Source organism: Protopterus annectens, chromosome 15.part0 (assembly GCF_019279795.1).
Source record: "Protopterus annectens isolate FY-2018-M chromosome 15.part0, PAN1.0, whole genome shotgun sequence".
NCBI lineage: Eukaryota > Metazoa > Chordata > Ceratodontiformes > Protopteridae > Protopterus > Protopterus annectens.
The window spans coordinates 544,197,410-544,214,280 of NC_056749.1; the positions used below are offsets into that span (position 1 = coordinate 544,197,410).

The following is a 16,871-nucleotide window of genomic DNA, read 5'->3' on the forward strand; positions in this document are numbered from 1 at the left end:
TCGTAGCCCCTGCACCCTGTGGCTTTTGCTCGCAGCCCCTGCACCCTGTGGCTTTTGCTCGCAGCCCCTGCACCCTGTGGCTTTTGCTCGCAGCCCCTGCATCCTGTGGCTTTTGCTCGCAGCCCCTGCATCCTGTGGCTTTTGCTCGCAGCCCCTGCACCCTGTGGCTTTTGCTCGTAGCCCCTGCACCCTGTGGCTTTTGCTCGCAGCCCCTGCACCCTGTAGCTTTTGCTCGCAGCCCCTGCACCCTGTGGCTTTTGCTCGCAGCCCCTGCACCCTGTGGCTTTTGCTCGCAGCCCCTGCACCCTGTGGCTTTTGCTTGCAGCCGCTGCACCCTGTGGCTTTTGCTCGCAGCCCCTGCACCCTGTGGCTTTTGCTTGTCTACACCCCCCTCCCCCAGCACATTATTTTTGTTCACATTTATTTTTTGCTGCACTCATTCCACCACTGTTCTACTTGAAGATTTAACATCTGCAGTAAATACACACTGTTTACCATGCCCATGTCTGTAGTACTGTCATTAATCCAACCTTCTAGGAAAATATGCTGTATGGAAGTGACTCAGTTTGGTGACAGGCTACTGGTATTTCCAAACATTGCCTTTAATGCATCCCCTTCTTTTTCTTCTTGTCTTTCCACTCTTAACAATCCTGTCACACTTTCTTCCATCTCCCTTAATCTTCTGTCTTTTCCCACCCTACCTTACAGCAGTATATTTTTCTAGCGTTGCTTTTATCTGCTTCCTTGTTCAGCCAGATGTAGTTGGTCCCCCACATACAGGTGTTCCATCTTTGTGCATCCTGTATTCCTATTAGTACAACAGCTTCTCTCACACACACTTTAAAGTTTGTTCTACATCTGTATTTTACTTAACATGCTTTGTGCCCCCTTGAATGACCCTTAAAAAAGATAACTGATCCCCCGTGCCCATACCCAAATCTCACAACTCCCTTAGCTTCCTTTACTGTTTCACCTTTCATTTGTTCCTTTATGACCACTTGTGGGTTTAACTTGCTCATTGATTCTCACTTGTTAACTTGCATTTAGGCAAGTTGCATAATGAGAGAAATTTATGCATTCATAATGATTTCCTCATGTATAATGGGGGAAGAAAAGTGCCTTAGTATTTTGTCTTCATAACTTAGGAAAGCTTCTGTCTGAGATATAAAATGACCATTATTAAAGTATGACAACCTTTATAAAATAAAGTATTCACAAAGCAGGTTAAACTTGCGGTAATAAATTAGCATTCTTATTCAATGAGACACCCATTTTATAAGTTTCTGTTTTGCAGCTACTTCATTCACTATTTTGCTGCAATGTAATTTATAGAAGATGCCATTGATTGTTTTGCTGTAATTGGGAAATGGATACTTCTGTTTTAAGTATGATGTAGTGAAAATCTAATGGCTTACAGGAAGCATGTTCTGACTTATTTATTATGAGGTTTTGTTTGCAGGTGATTCCTGTCCATGGTTCAACTTGGTCTGCAGAGGATATAAGCTGGTTTACGAATCAAGTGACTGGAAGGTCCTTCTATGCCCGTCTGTACTTTGGTCACGGCTCTGATGTGCAGGTAGATCTCTTCATGCAGAAAGGAAGAATTGGCATCATGCGGTAAGAGCAACTGGGGCTCCAGACTGGTACTTTTAGCATTAACATGCAAGAAACGTGGTCAAGTACATGGTTATTTCTTGAGAAAATCTGTGTAGCAAAGGGCACCACTGTATTCAGTGAGTAACAAAATATTAATTTAGCAACAGTGACACCTGCTGCTGTTGAGTAAACACTGTGCTGACTTTGAGCCGTGCCTCATTTGCTCCATTTTAAGGTTCCTTTAAGGTTATAACTGACAGAGGTTTAGTAGTCGGTAGCATGGCTGCAGTCCTGTGTTATCTTCTTTTTGTTTATTTTTGGTCTGTGTACAGCAGCCCATGTGGGGTCTCAGTGTCATTGGAGTTCTGTAACTGGGTTGCCCTCTTTTGTTTCTGACATTGTTTGCTTTCTCCCCTATTGTTTACCTCAGTGATTGCAGACTAGTGGTCCCAATGTGCATGTACACCCTGAATCCTGCTACACTTACTGAGTATCTCACTTTGCTTCTTTACCTTTATTCCCTAGCCACCCCTCCTACTTTTCAGTTATCTGAAGCAACCTCATTGTAAGTCATAACACTTAACCCATTCACCTCCAAATAAGGAAAACATTGCTGTTTCCCTTGCCTGCAATAATCTATTGCTGTTTTCATAATGACATTTAAAACATCTGTTTAATCAATACTTTTAATCTTCATTTCTGTTACACTTCTCACCAGCCTATTCATCTTAGATTTCATCAAATGTCTACAGATAATTTCTTGAATACCATCTCTACTAACCGTCACAATTTCATTGCTAGAATGATAATTCCTCATGTTTACGCATTACGTTACTGCATAATTTTCGGAAGAAAACCAAAGTTCTAACTGCTTTCTTCCAGTAACACAACTGGAATATCATCAGTTAGTCAATTTTACTCTTGGGGGATTTAGAAAGAAATCCAGATCTGCCAATTTGAAAATCAATCCAGTTATTCCCAGTGCAACGTTACAGAATATAAATGGTAAACCTCAGCATGTTGGCTTTCTCATCTGTGGTGGAATAATCACTAAATTAAAACAAACCAGTCCATGATTATCAGCCAGTAACATGAACTGTATTGCTGTTCCAGAAATGCTGATAAAAACAGCTTCTAATATTTAGACTGTATCCCCTGGCTTTAAAGTAATATTAGCGTGACAGGACAAGTGGAAAATTTGAGGTTGTTGCATGCTCCTAATTAAGGGATTCATTGCTTACAAAACTTAGCCAAGTCTTCCATTAATGTTGACCCTAAATCCTAACTGAATAGCACTAAACAAGCTTCCTGTACAGCTGCCTTAGGCTACTTTCATCCTGTCATGATGTTAACTTCCATGGGGATATATATATATATATATATATGTGTGTGTGTGTGTGTGTATGTGTGTGTGTATGTATGTGTGTGTGTGTGTGTGTATATATATATATATATATATATATATATATATGTCTATATATATATATATATATATATATATATATATATATATATATATATATATATATATATATACATATATATATATATATATATATATATATATATATATATATATATATAAAAGCACAATTACCCTATTTAACAAAAAAAAAAATAAATAAATAATGTGCCCTGCTTAAGACTGTGAGTGTTATTTGCTCTTTTCAGAATTAACTAAATGTGACCTTAATCTTTACCATATTATCAAGGAGCCTAACAGGTCTAGCATTATTATTAATGATCACACACTTTGCTCTTATTACTTACCAGTTTCAGAATGTTATTTTAACGCAAATTGTTGTTGTTTGTCTTTCGGCTTTTCCCGGTTAGGGGTCACCACAGCGAAACTCCGGTCCGCTAATGATTGGCAGTCGATTTTTACGAACGCCGAGATGCCAGCTCGACGCCCAACCTTCAATGAAGGCACACCCATTTACGCATGTCTTTCGAACGCCACCCAGCCGCAGGGAAGACATGCAGACTCCACACAGAAGGCACTCCCGGCACTTCAGCCGAGAATTGAACGGGAGAACCTCTTGTTGTGAGGCAACAACGCTACCGCTGCACCACCGCGGCATTCTGTTCACTTAATATTGGTGACCATTATATTTTTATTTATAAAAACCTCCTAGAACTCTACTAGTACTGTGTCTCGTACTTAATCCATCCTGTAATAATACACGAGTGCAAGTGTTATAAATTCCATGTCTTTCCAAACCAAAGACAATTTTGGAAAGATGTTAGTAATCTAAATAGCCACTGTAAAGCAGTGCCTCTTTTTATTTTCTTCTGAAGAGTTTGCTACTAAAGTCTTTGTCGCCTCACAGCAAGAGGTTCTCTGGTTCGATCCTCGGCTGGGGTGCCTTCAGTGTGGAGTGTGCATGTCCTCCCTGTGGTCGCGTGGGTTTCCTTCGGCTGCTCCGGTTTCCTCCCACATCCCAAAGACATGCTGTAGGTGGATTGGACACTCTAAATTAGCCCTAGGTGTGAGTGAGTGTGTGTGTGTGTGCCTTCCGTGGAAGGTTGGGCGCCGGGCTGGCAACTCAACACCGTAAAACTCTACTGCCAATCATGAGCGGACAGATGATCCGCTGTGGGGACTCGCTTGTTTTCTATAGTTTTAGTAGCCATATTTCAGGTTTTCCAGCTGTCTCTCTGATTGAACTTTTACTCTGCAATCGAACAATGTACCACATATGAACTCCTGTGTTTCTCCATGTCTTTTGCAGTTGTAACCGTCTACCTTCTAACCTTAAATCTCCAATCTGATTTTACATGCATATAGGTTTTTGGAGTCTGTCTTTAAACAAACTATATACATGGCTAAGCCCAAATTTATCCTACAGTGACATAACTGAATGTATAGTTATCTTCAGATAGTTTTGTTTATTGTTTCGTGTGTACTCTGTCTAATCTGTGGTAGGATATAACGTTACATAACTGTATCTGGCAGTTAATGAACTCTTTTAAAGCTATGAAATGTTAACAGGCTGCTTTCTGTGGGATAGGGTTTGATTCCCCCAACCTTCATTTGCCAACTCTGGGACCTTGAGCAAGTCACTTTACCAGTGTTTTGGGGCAGGTGAGAAATTCAACTAGGCTTCTCAGTGGTGTCCTGACTGCATGTCTAGTAACTACTCTTGAACCTGTTGTTGTAAGCTTTCTTTGTTAGAAAAAGTCTCTCATGTTGAATTGTGTACAAGTTCTGTTTAATCTATATACACCATGATTTCCGGTCTCCTTCATGTGATATGTTTAATTATCTCTGGGCTGTGGCTGAAATGGGACTATTGCAGTATACACTGGCAGTATGTCAAGTGGTCTGGTTCATCAACAAACAAGGAGGAACCAGGTCATGCCCTCTGTGTTGAGAAGCTGTGAGTGTGTGGCAATGGGTGGTCTCTACCAAGTGTTTTCTAGTGGGAATGCACATTCCGGCAGAGTAAAGTATCCTAGCAGACAGGCTTTGCTGAGTCCTACTGATACCTCACAAGTGATCTCTGAACCAGTCCACGGCAAACATGATCTTCCAAAGATGGGATCAACTCTACTGTGACCTTTTTGCCTCCCCTGTCAACAACAAATGCAGCAGGTGTTTTGTCTTGATCCCTCCTCAGAGACAGTCACCAAGGGATGCTTTAGTCCTTGCTTAGACTCCTGGGCTACTCTATGCATTTCCCTCATTGCTCCTTATTCCCATGTTCTTGCAGAAGGCATTCAGGTTGAATAGGAAGGTGATCCTCGTTGCTTCCTTTTAGCCTCAACAAGTCTGGGTTACCTATCTTTGTTCTCATCTGAGTTGACCTCCGGTGACACTAAATCCAGCTGCGGATCTTTAATCTCACCCCTTGGGGGGCACCCTCACCTGGATCTTCAAGACCTGAAACTAACTGCATGGTTTCTCCAATTCTGATGATGGACAGACATCCCAAGCTTTAATCCCATGTCCAGAAGATCTTGATTTCTGTCCATAAACCCTTCACCAGGAAGATTTATAAGAGTAAGTGGAATAGGTTTTCCATATGGGCCAAACAGAAACAAATGGATCCTTTTACAGCTCTTGTCTTGGTGATGGTGGATTTTTAGTTTCCCTTTTTAATGATGTGACAAGTTTTTTCACCATCAAAGGTAGCTGCGATTTCCAGCTTTCATTTGGAAGAAGACTCCTAATTGTTAGTATCATCGAAACTCTGTAAGGCCTTTCTTATGGACACCTTTCTACTTCATCTTCCCATTAAAGTTCCTACTCCCCCTTAGGATTGCTCCATTATGTTGCAAGTGCTGGTTAGTTCCCCTTTCAAACTGGTGGCCACAGTAGATTATGGAAGACACTTTTTCTGGTGGCTCTTATTTCAGCAGGAAGAATCTCTGAGTTACAGGCCCTTTCTTCCAAGTTTCCTTATTTAATATTTCACAAGGATAGAGTAACCTTGTACATCAACCCTTCCTCCATGCCTAAAGTTGCTACAGAAGCCAATATCAAACACTCTGTTAACCTCCCTGTTTTCTTCCCTAACTTTCAAAATAAGGGAGAATATGCTCTCCATTTACTTGATGTGCATAGGCAGCCATGTTTTTACTTGGACATACCTAAGGCTTTCAGGACATATGAATAATTGTTTATATTTTTTTTCAGACAGTAAACGAGGTAAAGCAATTACCAAGACCTTTTTGGTGAGATGGTTAAGACTGTATCTCCTTGTTTATTCTTCTAAAAATATCCCTGTACCTTGTCCAATTAAAGCTCGCTCTACATGGTCTATGGCAACTTCTCAAGCCTTTTAGTCAAGAGTATCTATTGATGGCATCTGCGCAGCTGCTACATGGTGAAATCCTCATACGTTCATTACTCATTATAAGTTGGACATCATTTCTAGGAACAGGAGTGACTTTGGCTCTGCTGTGCCCTGGAATATCCTTCCATGAGTGCCACCGTAGGTTCCTGTAGCTGGGGACTCTGTCCCACAGGTTAATGAATGAATGAAGATGACAACATCAGGTAAAGAAGTTATGTTCTTACTATAACATTCCGTCTGTGTTGTCTATCTTCATTCTTTGTTAACCTCCCCTCCCCTCCAAGACTTCATGTTACTTGATGGATACAGTCATGGGAACCACATTTCCTGTTGTTCTTTCCTTTTCTTTGTGATAGATAATTGTTTTTGATGGACAGTGGATAAATACTTAAAGCAAACTCAATCTGATGTACATGGGGGGGGGTGGCATTATGGGAAGGGGGAGGAGCTCGAGCTTCGAATCTCAAGCAACTGAAATGGCCGAGTCGGTTCCAAGCTTTGGAACCGCGACACACAGGTTCATGTAAAATGAAGATGGACAACACAGATAGAATGTTATGGTAAGAACATAACTTCATTTTTATAGTTCAGCTTTCTTCACTCACCATGACCAGGTTACATGGCTGTGTGTGATAGCTTCAGCAAAATAAATATTCTTAAGCCAAGTGTAGAGGGATAAAACCCAGATTATGGCCCAGCTTACTCAGATTTAATTATTGGCTTGGACATGTGAGGTGCAGTAAGGGAAGGATGGAGATGGTTATCCTCGGGGGGGGGGGGGGGGCACATGTGGGTGCCTCTCACTTTAGAACTCGGGGAAGGCTGGAAACAAGCAAAGGAGACTAATGCTAAAATGGGAATAGACATGCAATGTTGGCTGAGCTGCTGCGGAGGCATGGTGAAATGCTGCACATCCCCATTGTATTTGTCCCTTGGATTTTGTTGTGTATGTGGGAGTGGTTAGCAGGAGGTCATAGCTTAAAGGACCCCACCCTCAGGCAGCAGTATGATGCTGCATCAGGGTGCCTTGATCTCCTCACTGGTCCCAGGCTGTGGGTTGGAGTAAGGCTGTGCGTGTGGGTGTGTGTGAAATTGGCTGGTATGGAAATACTATAGGACAGCGTTTGTTGAACTGTGGTAGCCCTCTTGGGAATTGAAACACACTGGCTACTATAAAGTGTGAAATTCAGTCTCTCTCTCTTTCGTTATATGACAGTTGTCAAGAGCAGTTTAGTCTGTAAGACCGTACTTTTGGTAATTTGCTGCAGGTGGTTAAACAGCAAAATAGGTATATAGAGTATACTGACTGCAGCAGTGCAATACTTACTGAAATGGTGATTTTCAGGGGTGTACTTAATTTTTGCAACTGCGGTGGTGGTGCTGCGGTAGCGTTGTCGCCTCACAGTAAGACGTCCTGTTTGATTCTCAGCTAGAGCGTCTTCTGTATAGAGACATGCGTGAATGGGCATACCTTGAAGGTTGTGCATCAGGGCTGGCAACTCTGCATGTAAAAATCTACTGCCAATCATTAGCGGACCGGAGTTCCGCTGTGGCGACCTCTAACCGGGAAAAGACGAAAGACCCAACAACAACAACAACTTAATATTTGCACCTGTCATTGCATCAAATCCTAAGATTGCGTGTGGGGGATCCCATTCTTTTGTAAAATTATGTCTAACTCTATTAGGACTGTTTTCAGAGGAGAACCCTAACACACATTTTTAATCAGTGTGGCAGACTTTGTTCTTAATATGTTTTTGATTTGTTTGGGAGGTGTGGAATTCAGGTGCTCACTAGATTGGTTTGGGATCCTTTCAAGATCAGATAAGGTTCAAAACAGAGCACCCCCCCCCCCCCCCACACACACACACACAGTTCTTTTCCCCACAAAGATTTGGTGGCTAATAAACTCATTGCTCAACTGTCCTGAGGGATATGCTTGTTTTGTGTTATATACATTTCCATTTAGCTGCTGGCCATTAGCAGGCCGTTTAGATAAGAGTGCTATTGTTAAGTACCAAAGATGCTATAAAGTCTTGGAAATAGGATGATTTTATTTTATGGGAGAGATTTTGCAAAGCATTAAAAGTTCAGATGTTGCCATTGCTTCCTGTTATGCTTTTTAGATGTGTGGGGAAAATGAAGTCTAGTAAAATCAGTAATAATTTGCAAACTCTTAATAGGCAAGGATTTTCCTGCTTCCTTATCCACCCAGTACTGGATGGAACAGTGAACAGCATAATAATTTTGATTTTTTTTTTTTTTTGTAATTGAGGCCTGAACAACGGGTCATACATTATGCACAAATGCACGCTATGCAAAATGCTTTCCATGTCCAAAACTAGGATTTATGAATATCCAAGCAGCAAAGGTATGGCTCCAGTATAAGCAGTCACTAATTCCAGAAGGTATGTAGTTCCAAAGAATAAAAGGCAGAGAAGGTAGTCTTTGAGCTCAGCTTTAATGACACTAGCGCTTTCACATACAGCTTCATCAGGTGTTTAACATTTGCTGACATAAACCACATATATATACCCATTCAAAACATCATGTGATCAAAAAGCAATTCAAATTTAAAGTAGCAACACATTTAAAATATGTGAATACCATAGTAATACTATGGAGCCAGTTAAAAATACAAATATAAAAACATAGTACATATCACTTGCGTAAAGGTCTCTTATGTAATATAGGTCTTATAGGGACGTGGTCATTAAGACCATGACCATGATTCGCCCTAAGTCTGACTATCCAAGTAGCCTCCAACTCTTCCGTTCTGGACCTAATATCCCCACGTTTCACAATATCATATGTCCTATCTAAAACTAAAAATGTAAAAGTATGTAATTCATTTGTATTCACTATATGTTTAGCAAGTGCATTAATAAGGTGGTTCTTCTTAATATTATATAGGTGCTCTCTAATTCTTTCTTTTAATGAGCGATCAGTTTTACCTACATAATATTTATTACATAATGTACATATAGCAAGATATACCACATGCATAGTACTGCATGTTGCACTGACCTTAATATAAAAATTGGTCTGAGGATTTTGAAAATGCCTGCACAAATTGACTGCGTCTCCACTCTATTATCAGAGTGGCAACAGCTGAATCTTTCAACTAGCATGGGTTATTTGAAGTTACTAACTGCCTCAGCGAGTAGGCAAGAGAACAAATTGCTGGATGGTATTCAGAGTAGATACCTAGCGCTTTGTTCCAAGTATCGCTCAACTGTTCTAAATAAACCTATGAATGATACCTTGGACAATGTTCTTGCTTATGGCAGAAAATTAATTCAGACTAAAATGAATAAAATTGTTCGGGACCATAAGGATTTTTCAGTGGGTAACATCTTTACTTGGCCACGTGATATCGATGACCAATCACGTAGCACGCTCCAGCCACGATGCACTAACATCACGCAGCATGAAGCTGGAGAACTGTCGGAGATTTCAAATCAAGAGTTGCAAGCTGGTAAACTTTTTTCTGATGTTATAAATGTACAGTCTTCTACTAATGTTATATCTAATGCTCCAGGAGCAGTAGTCGACAAAGGTACTAATAGAAAAACACTTGTTACAACGGCGGAAGTACATAAAACCGCTGATGCAGCTTTTCCTCTGCTGGTATCACCCTGTGAGCAGGGAAATGTCTTGAACTTTGATAGAAGTAGTTTTTTATTAGCCACAAAAAATATGGGACTCAATTTTCCTCTCCCAGTGAGGGAGAGATCTATAAGTCGAGTGAGACAAGGACAACAAAAGTTACAACAGAGGCAGAAGTGCCACGAGATACAAATGCAAATTGGGCGACGCTCCACAAGCCCTTTAACGATAAAGAAAGCTTTTCAACAAGTGAAACGTTGATTGTTAATTTATCTGCTCATAGTTTAACTAAAGATGAAATGAGTGTGTTGAGCAAAGGTTTAATGTTTATTCTCACTGTGGATATGCAAATATCTGATATTGTTTTTGACATTAAAATGTTTACACGGAAGCTTACACTTAGAAATATGTACAATGATACTCATGTGATGTCTGATAACTCATGTGATGTCTGATAACTCTTTTAGAAGACCTAGCTTATTCATTCCTAAGCAGAATTCTTTAATTAATGCATTTGCGCAACTGTGCATCTCTAGTATGTATGAAGTGTATAATAAGCGAAACATCAATAGCAAACTATGTAGGAATTACAATTTAACTAAGGAAGAACATGGAGCCTTGATAACATTACAAAACAATGAAAATTTTGTTATCAGACCCGCCGATAAAGGCGGTCAGATAGTGTTAATGGATAGATCTGATTATGATAGAGCAATACAAGATGTTATCTGATGCTAATTTTTATGAAAATATTACAACAGCTAGAGTTGATTCTATGATACAGACTGTCCAAAATACTATTAAATGGTTACAGTATACTTCTGTTATTGACCAAGATCTGGCTAAATATTTTTATATATCTAATCCCACCATTCCTGTTATACAAGGACTGCCCAAAATACACAAAAATCGTACTAGGCCTCCTATGAGACCAATAGTTGCTGGTAACAATTGGTGTACTGAGTCATTGTCTATATATATTGATAAGCATATTAAACCGATAATGAATAAATCTTGTATAATATTAAGAGATACCGAACAATTTTTAAGTGAATTGTATAATTACTCGAGAGATATTACTTCCTTGGATAAGTTCATATTTGTTACTTTAGATGTAACATCTCTCTTTACTGTCATACCAAATGACATAGGTATTGAGTATGTAGTGCAATTACTGAATATGATGGGAGACTTTAATGAAAAGGATATATATTTATTACAGACTCTATTGAGTCTTGTATTACGTAATAATATATTTGTGTATGACCAGAAAGTATATTGGCAATGAAATGGTGTTGCTATGGGGAGCTCTTGCTCCAACAGTTACGCAAATGCGTGATGAGTATATGGGAAACCAAATATATAGTAAATGGTCCCTTCACTGCTTGTATCTCCTTTTATAAAAGATTTGTAGATGATTTGTTTATCCTATTGAGAGGAAGTGAAGAAATATTGTTTGAATTTATGGAGTATATTAATGCATCATCCAACTTTTTGCATTTTACTTTGAATTTCTCTACCATAGGTATACATTTCTTGGAAGTATATATTTTTAGAGATGATAGTGGTAAATTGATTAGTAGTTTGTATAGGAAAGAATTCCATGCTAATCAGCTACTTAATAGATGTAGCATGCATCCTAATTTTGTTTTTAGGAATGTAGCTATGAATCAGTTCTTTAGAGCATCAAGAGTAAATGTTAATGACGAAGATTATCAGAAATTTAGGACTCAAACTGAGAATGAATTATTTGAAAGAGGATATGAACAACATTTGATTCAGCATACCTCTGGTGTAGTAGATACATTAAGGTCTACTACAGCTAAACCTTACTTCTCTGAGAGCAGGCCAAGGACTAGAATATTAGTGAATAATAAACTTAAGAGTGTCCTTACATTATACTAGGGACATAGCTAAGTATATAGATGTAATCAATTCCCATTGGAATATTTTAACAACTGATGAACATATTAAGACAATTGTGGGTGTGAGACCACAATTTTCTTTTAAGAATAAGAATTCACTTAAGAAAAGATTATGTTATAACATATCTAAAAATCCAGTAGCTAGTGTCCCTGGAACTAAGCCTTGTGGCAGCTGTAATTATTGTGCTTATGTTTGCACAGATATAGTTTTTAAACATCCAGATACAACCAAGAATTTTTATATTAAGGTCAGTGCAACATGCAATACTATGCATGTGGTATATCTTGCTATATATGTACATTATGTAATAAATATTATGTAGGTAAAACTGATCGCTCATTAAAATAAATAATTAGAGAGCACCTATATAATATTAAGAAGAAGAACCTTATTAATGCACTTGCTAAATGTCAGAAGAAAAAATTCAAGCGAGTCACATCTGCCTCAGGTGATGAAAAACTTCTTTATTTGCAGCTAACCAATGTGCAGCAGCATATTGGCCAAGATGATTTCAATCTGATCAGCTTGTTTACTGGCATCAACTTTTATACTTTCCTGTTACTAGCCAAAATAGCTTTTGTTACATTTCTGACAGTTGACAGTTGGCTATGAAAAACATCTAGGATCACGATTTACCACAGAAAAGAATGCTTTACCTCAAAACCACAGCTAGTGTAGAACGTTTACCTCAAAACCACAATCAGTGTAGAACGTTCAAAAAGGTACAGCATACTTAGTTCAACAGTGGTAGCTGGAATTTTCCAGAGCCTGCCTCAGTAAATTAACTCTTATTCAGAAGTATAGAAAACAGATGTTATTCAAGTTTATAAGCAAACTACATCTATCATAGGTAAAGCCCTTAAGCAAACTACATCTGTCATAGGTAAAGCCCATCTTTAGTAAACATGGTTCAATGACCTTTTCTTACCATCACTTCAGCAAATAGCATATTCATTTTGCTAGATGGGAAAGAGACAAATAATAGTATGATGTTATGTGATCCTATCTCGCCTACATTCTGTACTGATGGGCTCGGAGCCAATCCCTCGGCTCCGACTCGGCACGCTATGCTATAGAGCAAGGCCTCTTATTGGCTGAGCTATTTGTTATCCCAGGATGCACCACCACTAATCCCCCAGATCTCGTTTGCCGCTTACAAGCTAAGAAGTGGTCTCAACTTGGCTGGGCTAAGTACTAATTTATTTAGACTTTTCCTGTCAGGAATTTCCTAGTTTTCAACCCAAAAGCTGCTATTTTTGTGATACGTGTGTGTATTTGCTGATTCTGTTGAGAAAATTGTTATATTTGTTAAGGGAAGGTTTCCGTTTTAGTTAGAGTGGCCTTCCCCTTTTGCTATTCTAGCGTTATTTGTAGCGTTTATTAGTGGGTCAAGTACCCATTTTAGTTAGAGGGTCTTGACCCTCTCTTTCTGTGTTTTTTTCTTGTGCACTTGTTTGTGTAAAAAAAAAAAAAACTTTATATTTTGAACTTTTGAATTTTTTTGTGTTATTTAGATAACTGTGTTGTTCTCGAAGTCATGTCCAAAGAACATAAACCCTCTGGGTTTAAAAAATGCACGAGGTGTGGTTTTAAGATGTCCATAACAGACGACCACTCCTCGTGCGTTTACTGTTTAGGCGCCAAGCACCTACAAGAATCATGTAGCGTGTGTCACGCCTTCTCATCAAGAGTCCTCCAAAAAAGAAGAAAGCGTCGGCTCCGACAAGTCTGTCGGAACCGACTGCCAAAAACCTAGGCAGACTTCTCCATCGGCTCCACGGACTTCGGAGCCGAGGGCGGAACGGTCTGTCTCGATGCCTCCAGCCTCGACCCCTCTGGTTTCAGAGCCGAGGACTGGGGCATCGAGAGGCGGGTCACCTTCATCGGCTCCACTGATATTGGAGCCGATAAGGGTTACCGGCTCAGACTCTTCCCCTTCGGAGCCGAAGTCCTTATCGGCACCAAGGGAAATTGCCTTGAGATCTCCCTTGGAGCCGATAGTGGTAGAATCCATTCGGAGCCGGTCCCCTAGTCCTTTGGAGCCGATGGAGAAATCGGTTCGGACCCGATCGGTATCCTCCAGATCATCCAAGATGTCTGATTCGGATATCGACAGGATGCTCCTAAGACTCGGTGTTCCAAAAGCTAGTTTCGGCTCCAGACCATTCGGCTTCGGAGCCGATGGTCCACCTCCCTACTATGGTTCCTCCTCCAACAGCCTCGGCACCGTTGGAGCCGGTGCTGGTGGAACCGGTGGAGGTTTTAGGGTCGGGCCCGACCCTTACTCCAACTCCGGCTCTTGGGTCGGAGTTCAGTACACGGACTTCTTCCGTCGGCCCTGGGGGGGATGCTTCGGGATTGATGTTTTCGGTCCCAAGTCTCCCTCTTGGTGCGTCGGCGGGAGTGCCGTCCACTGTCGTGGCCACGGAGGTGGGACCCTCCCAGGATTCTGGTGGTCCCACCTTCAGGGCTATGAGGAGTGCGTTAGCCAAATCTTCTGTGGCTACTTCCACGGTCTCCCCAGCTCCTTCCCTGCATACCGAGACTGGGTCTTTGGCAGTCCCCCTGTCCTTAGACAGCGGAGCCCCGGGGCCTGAGGTTACCCCCTCTGGGGTTTCCCCCCCTCCTGGAGGTCCTTCTGAAGCCTCTTCGGAAGAACCCCCAGGAAAAGATCGTGCAAGAGGAAGCACGTTGACTCCCCTGATGAGTCTCTTACATCAGACACTGATCTCGATGATGCAGAGGGGTCCCCTAAGTCGTCCTCGGATGATGTCTCCTTTGCAGACATCCTGGAAGCCCTTAAACAACGAGGCGGCTGGCAGTCCAAACCTCCTTCTGCTGATGAGTCGGTGTTCCTTAAGGCCTTCGGGGCTCAGCCCTCCGCCTCCTGGGTGTCTCCGCCCTTCGACGAGCTCTTGGATTTGATCTGTCGAAAGGCGTGGGAACACCCAGACTCTGTGGAACCGGTGCCTGCTCGTCCGAATAAGTTCCTCTCGGCACCCCCTGAAAAAGAGTTTCTAACTAAAGGTGTGGCTGTAGATGCTTTGGTGGTGGCATCTGCTACCCAGCAAGATGTAGCAGAGGCTTCGACGTCCGTCCATCCTCGTAATAAGGAGTCTAGGAGCATGGATCGGTACGGAAAGCACACCCTAAGTTCAGTGGCCTTTACATTAAGGTCCTTGAACTACCTTACGCACTTTACTAGATTTCAGAGGGATCTGATTAAAGAACTATCCGATACCCTCTTGGGTAACCTGCCTGAGGAGCTGGCTCAGACGGTTGGCTCTCAGCTGGCTACATTGTCGTCCATTTCAAACTCGTCCATGAGGCTCATTTCTTATGCGGCCGAACGGGCGAGTAGAGCGGTACAGGCATTGCTCTCGGAGACAAGCCTGGCTCCGCCTGTGTCATTTCGCGGAGGCCTTTAAGTCTTCCTTTGCCGACGCCCCTTTGATGGGTCCTCCCTGTTTGGACCCAAGGTAAAGGACACACTGACCCGCTGCGAACAGGAGGGTAAGACTCTGACTGCCGTAGGGGCACGATTTTCCACTCCCTTTCGGCCTTATCCCAAGGCTAAAAGAGGAGGGAAAATGTGGTTCCGTAGATCTCAGAAGCCTTACCCCTCTCAGCAGGAGGATCCCCCTTCCAGAGGCAGGGGAGGGGGAAATTCTTCGGAAGACGCCGTCCCAGAGGCGGCAGAGGCCCTCGCAACACTGGAGACCGCGAGTCCTTTCACAGTCCCTGAGGGATTACCCGACTGTGCAGCTCCGGAGCCAGTCGGGGGTCGTTTCTCGAAGCACCTAAAAGCCTGGGAAGGTATCACTCAGGACCGATGGGTGCTTCGAATTATCGCCAGAGGTTACACCATCCCCTTCTCTCATTCTCCACCTCAGTCCAAAAAAATCCCGGACCCGCCACCCAGTCAACGGGATACTGCAGCCTCAGAAGTTTCAAAGCTGCTGCAAAAAGGAGTCATCCAACCGGTCCCCGCAGACCAGATCGGATTAGGGACTTACTCAAGATTCTTTTTGGTGCCAAAAAAGACCGGGGACTTGAGACCCATTTTGGACCTCAGCATTCTAAACCGTTCAGTCAGAAAGTCCAAGTTCCGAATGGTCACCCTACAAACCATTCTCCCATTGCTGGAGAGAGGTGTTTGGATGTGCTCCATAGATCTCAAGGACGCTTATTACCATATCATGGTACATCAAGCGTCCAGGAGACATCTGCTCTTCAGCCTAGGAGGCAGTCATTTTCAGTTCCGCGCGCTGCCCTTTGGTCTCACCACAGCCCCCAGGGTGCTCACCAAGTGCTTGGCAGTCGTGACTGCTCACCTGAGAAGTCTAGGATTCCAGGTGTTTCCGTATCTAGACGACTGGCTCCTAACTGCCACCTCCAAGCATCTACTACTGCGGAGCCTACAAGCCACTATATCACTGGGCAGTTCCCTTGGAATCACCTTCAATTGGCCAAAGTCTGTGTTGCTGCCATCTCAACGAATAAGATTCATAGGGGTAGAGATAGACTCAAACCGAATGCGGGTCTATCTACCTACAGACAGAATACAAACCATACAGACTCAAGTTCGAGCCTTACTTCCCAGGTCCAAAGCCCCAGGCAGAATGGTCCTGCAGCTATTGGGATCCATGTCCGCCACGGTTCTTCTAGTCCCCTTGGCAAGGTTGCACATGAGAATTCTCCAGTGGCTTCTTTCAGCTCAGTGGTCCTTTCAGGAACTCCCTCTCAGTCACCTCATATGGATCACGGAAACATGCAAACGGGACCTTCGCTGGTGGCTAGTGCCCTCCAATTTGGATCAGGGACGACCCTTTGCTCCACCTCCTCCTGCGGCCACTTTGACCACGGACGCCTCCCAGATGGGGTGGGGAGGGCATTCCCTGGGCAGGTCAGTCCAAGGCAAATGGCACCCGGAAGAGACCC

The 16,871-nt window shown here is 42.3% G+C and overlaps 1 protein-coding gene across 3 annotated transcripts in view; it reads left to right on the forward strand.

Annotated features, from left to right (window-relative positions):
* LOC122789915 overlaps window positions 1-16,871 on the forward strand; it is a 931,531-nt gene that overhangs the window by 665,801 nt on the left and 248,859 nt on the right. For all 3 annotated transcript variants that reach the window (XM_044057371.1, XM_044057370.1, XM_044057372.1), the window contains one exon: window positions 1,460-1,617. In XM_044057371.1, the coding sequence (XP_043913306.1) occupies window positions 1,460-1,617 (158 nt within the window). The remainder of the gene's footprint in view (window positions 1-1,459; window positions 1,618-16,871) is intronic.